This window comes from Meleagris gallopavo, chromosome Z (assembly GCF_000146605.3).
Source record: "Meleagris gallopavo isolate NT-WF06-2002-E0010 breed Aviagen turkey brand Nicholas breeding stock chromosome Z, Turkey_5.1, whole genome shotgun sequence".
NCBI lineage: Eukaryota > Metazoa > Chordata > Aves > Galliformes > Phasianidae > Meleagris > Meleagris gallopavo.
This window is the reverse complement of record NC_015041.2, coordinates 63,504,917-63,509,538: the sequence shown is the minus strand read 5'-3', so window position 1 is coordinate 63,509,538 and position 4,622 is coordinate 63,504,917. Positions and strand designations below refer to the sequence as shown.

Sequence of the window (4,622 nt, the reverse complement as noted above, 5' to 3'; positions counted from 1 at the left end):
CACACCATCTGTATTTCTATTGACTATATGCCATCTGTATACCCATTGATTATACGTCTGCATAGGCATTGTTAATGCAGGACATATTTAAGAAATGAGCACACTGGGTCTTAATAGTATAGTTGATGGGAAAAATTCTGCTCAAACAGGCTTGCTCAGTTATCTTTATTCCCCCCCAAAAATAGACAGAGGAGAGTCTTTGGCTTTCTTTATTCAAATAAAGGGAGAGTCTACTAGGGGTATTTCCCCTTAGGGTCTCAAAGTGTCAACAGCTTCCTTTATATTCCTATCTCCTGACTGTATTGGTCCCTCTTCCTTTCCTCTTTGGCTGAAGTACTTGGAGGTTATAGACTTCCCTGTCTGCCAAATATGTGTTTCCCCTGATACATAACCCCTCCCCCTTTGTGTCATGCATCACAAGTGTAATTATCTCCAACTTAATGGTGCTTAGGGTGGAGAATTCAGTATTAATTAGCCTATTGTGCCTGCACAGTATGTGCAAAGTTCATAAGTTCAAGTTGCTGATCAACCTTTGTAACATAAGCTGTATTTGGTGAGAGTTTACAAAGTAAGTACAGACATCAAGCAAGAGGAATGAGCGAGCTTCTATACAACTTGTGTGCGAGGACACCTGGTCCACAAGACTCTTTTCTCTCAGTACTTCAATGGCTCAGGAGCAGTTCTGCTCTCTCTGTGCTGACCTAAGATAGATGTTCCTAAACTTTGTTTAGAAATCTGCTGGTGCAAACAGCAGTAGCAGTTACTGTAAGCAGTGATGGCATCAGTTGCGAAGTCTTGTGGGCTGCACAGAGGTGAAAGAGGGAATATGCTTCTAATTTGCTGTTCTTCTGCAAGCATTTACTGTCACTTGACTCAAAACCTGGCATCACAATCCATGCCAAGAATTCTCATGGTCCTTGCCTGCTGGTTTAGGTGTTGTGCAGGCTTTGCTGTCCTTACAGGTGCAGTGTCAATTCTGTGAATTGGATGTTTTGTAGGAAACACACACACACACACACGTATATATATATGGACAGAATCAAGTTTTTCCTCCTTACTGCACTTAGTGCATAACTCTACTTAAGCCTGAACATATATGCTGATTACTGTCTTCAGATGATGGTGGCAGCTATGTGGACCATATGGCTTCCTGGTGGGCTTTTGCTAACCCTTCACTGCATGTAGTTTTACTGAGGGGAAGAAAAGCTGCTTTTGTTTTTACTACTGTTTTTTTTTCCACACAATTTTACTTGCAGGGAGTACCATTTTATTCCTCTTAAATAACTATTGAAAAGTGTTAGTGAAACTCGTGACTCTCAAATCCCACATAGAACTGCAGTGCTGATTCAGTCTTAGCACTTTGTGTATTGAGTTTGTATGAAACACAGAGGCAAACCTGACCTGTTACTGTGCAGTTGTGAAAACAAAATACAGATGGAACTTTAAATTGGAAATATTTGCAGTCCTGCGTGACCTCTCCGGGCACCAGCACTCATGCATTAGCCCATGGTGGTCTTTTCTGGGTCCTGGTTCCTCTGCATGTCAAATACTCGAGTGAGTATTTCAAGTTCCTGTGCTAAAAGATGGGAACAAATGAGTGAGTGTTGGGCCTGTGGCTATGAAAATACCCAGTGGCCACTGTACTTGCTGCAAACTGATTTCTGTGAGAACTGGCAAAGTGCTACACTGCACTTTCATTAGTGTGTTTATGTGTTTCTAAACCATATTTGAGGCTTGTTCCTACATTTAGATCCTGTCCTCTGTAGAGGGTTGCCTACCAGAAAGGCTTTGTCACGACCTCCAAAGGTTGAGTGTGGCAGGAGGAACCATCTGTATTTTTAAAGGCTTGCACTTGGCTTATCTTCCACACGTCTTTTTCGGTACTGAACCACTGCAGTTCCCTTTGCATGTGTGACAGGAGGCATGCCCATGGTTGCTGTGGAGGTCAGAGGATCAGAAGAGATCTGCAGGCCCAGATGCCTCAAAATGGTCTATCACAATAAGAGATTACTTATTTACCATGTCTGTCAGGGTCAGGAAGCTGGGAGGGGCCTTGGCCTTATCACCATAGATGTTAGCAGTGCTGTTTCTAATTAAGAAAGAACAGTTTTCTCAGCCTTATCGCTGCTTGCTGACTCCTGCCAGATGGGGCCTGACTTGACTGCTGGTGGTGGAACTGATCCCTAGCCCTCCAGATCTTGACACGTTCTTTCTCTCAGCCACTGAGACATTTTCAAGTTCTAGTGCGATGTACAAATTAAAATAAGTGGATATTTTTTATCTTCACATCTGGAAACTTTATTGGATTATTCCTGTGTTCTATTTCCTAGAGTAGTGCAGGAGGAGCTCACTGTTTCCCGGATCTTCGAGTTGGAGTATTCAAAGAAATTGTACCACTGGGCATTGATCCTAAAGAAGTCTCTTATAAAGAAACTGGTAAGTCGATTTTGTGAAAAATAAGAGAATCTCACCCAAGAGAGGTAAATGAGAATAAAGTATTATCTGCACAAAGCAACACTTCCTTTTGCATAGTGGCCAGGATACAGGGAAAAAAATACAGAAATTGATCTCTTACTCCTACCAGTAGTCAAAATTTATGGTATAGGGAATTTGCTGGCCCAGGTTTTGGTTTCCTAAGTGTTTGGCTGCTTCAAAGAGCCTAGAATTAACTGTTGTGTTTTTTTTTGTAGCAAACTCTAACAGTTCAAAGAACATCAACCAGTTACCTTATTTTTGGGTAGGTAAGAACTTTCTTTCGTCAGGGAGTATCACTGAACACCTGCTAAAGTCAGTGTAGAGTGAGATTAGTGTCGGACATAGGGAGGATGCTCAATTCCTGAGTACAGTTATTCAGAATATTTTGTAGGTGCTTGTGACTGCTTAGAATTGATAGGTATGAAGAGCTCCAGTGCTTTGATTGTCATTAGCCCGTAGCCCTTTGGATCCAGTGGGTTCTCTTGCTGGGGACGCAAAGACCTGCCTTAACTTTTTTTTCTAGGAAGTGCTAGAATCCTGCAGGAGCTCACTCTTGAGTATATATATCATTCCTCATTCAGTAGTGTTGATCTGCCCTTCTTTGTGTTGAAATTAACAGCCACATCCTGTCTGTCACAGCACAGCAGAAACAGCTTCTGAATCAGATCCATGACAGCTCCTGACACAAACGTTTGTTTTCTGCTTCCTATAAATGTTTAGTATGGATTAAGACTGGTAAGAAGTAACTGGCTGGGCGTCTACTCTCAGGACCCTTATGTAGATGGTAATGTGTTGGTAAAATTATTTACGTTTAAGATTAAGAGGTCTAGCTAAGAAGTTACTCAAGAAAAAGAGCATTCCCTTGAACCAAAAGCTAACAGCCCGTGATTGCTGCATTTCTCCATTTCTGAGCTTAAATAACACTGGATATTTCACTCCTATGGGCTATGTCAAGAGCCATCTCTGTCTTATTCACCTCTTGATTACTTGCAATTGTGGCAGCTAACAAGCTCCTGAGTGAGCCTTTCTTGGGAGTCCTTATTAACAATTATTTGTTTGGAATGCATCCCTCCCAGGCATGGATACCTGGCTTTATCAGCACTGGAGTGATTGTTCTTCTTCACCCCGTACTTTTTTTTTCTTTCTTTCTGAAATCGTACACTGTTTGAGTTTCTGTACTCACATCACAGGGAATAGGGGAAGAGAGGGGGTAGCTGCTGTCCAAACTATCTCTCATTTCATGAAGCTCCTCTGATCAATCCTAAATTGTGTTGCTGTGCACATAACAGTGTGCAGCAGTACTACAAATACCAAGTAGCAGAGCAAGTTTGGACTTGTTTTTCCACCAGTATTTTTTGTTGGTGGCAAATTTCTGCACCATCTTTCTGTGACTTCCCCTCTTCCCAGTGTTCTTCTGCATTTTTGGCAGGGTTTTCTTTGTTTGTTTGTTCCCACTTTTTTTTCCCACTTCTAGACAGTTTACAGGATGGGTAAGAGGCTTTTCACGTTCTACCACCATGTTTGTATTTTTCTTTTTCTTTCTTTTTTAATTTTTTTTTAACTTCTATTTAACAATATTTTGTGAAGATGGTTCCCATCACCTTGATGATTTGCTTGTAGGGTTATTTTTTGATAAAAGGGATTTTAGTGAATGAGGTTTTTTGTTTTCCAGTAAGTTGAGAGTTCTGAGTTTTGAGCAACCTGAAAGCAGAGGAACTGCAAATCCAGGTTACACTTACAGTAGTTTTCCATTTTGATCAACACAGGTGAATTTTAGGTAAAATGTTGCTTCTCTGTAAACTTCAGCACATCTAAATGCAATGGAAGATGAGCCAAGTGAAAGGAAACATATTTTCTTATTTCTTTACAGTTCTTAAAGTTGCTAGGGGGATGTAACAAAGACCGTACAGACAGGAATCTGTCTGCTTTTTCTGTCACGTGGAACAGAAATAACTAGTTTCTTTGGAAAGTATTGCAATTGGAAACTGAACATGGATAGGCTTGTCTGGATGAGTTGAGATGATAACTTTTTAAATTGTCACAGAAAAATTTCTATTTTAGCTTTTAGTTGGAAATCTGAGGACAATCTGAGTCAGTGAGATCATATACAATATTATATTGTGGTTCTGATTCTCAAAACTGCTTTT

The 4,622-nt window shown here is 40.7% G+C and overlaps 1 protein-coding gene across 1 annotated transcript in view; it reads left to right on the top strand.

The window, feature by feature from the left end:
• Positions 1 to 1,923: 1,923 nt before the first annotated feature.
• Positions 1,924 to 4,622, top strand: part of TSTD2 (thiosulfate sulfurtransferase like domain containing 2) — a 12,071-nt gene continuing 9,372 nt past the window's right edge. The window contains exons 1-2 of the mRNA XM_010726195.3: positions 1,924 to 1,944; positions 2,331 to 2,436. Of these exons, the coding sequence (XP_010724497.1) occupies positions 1,924 to 1,944; positions 2,331 to 2,436 (127 nt within the window). The remainder of the gene's footprint in view (positions 1,945 to 2,330; positions 2,437 to 4,622) is intronic.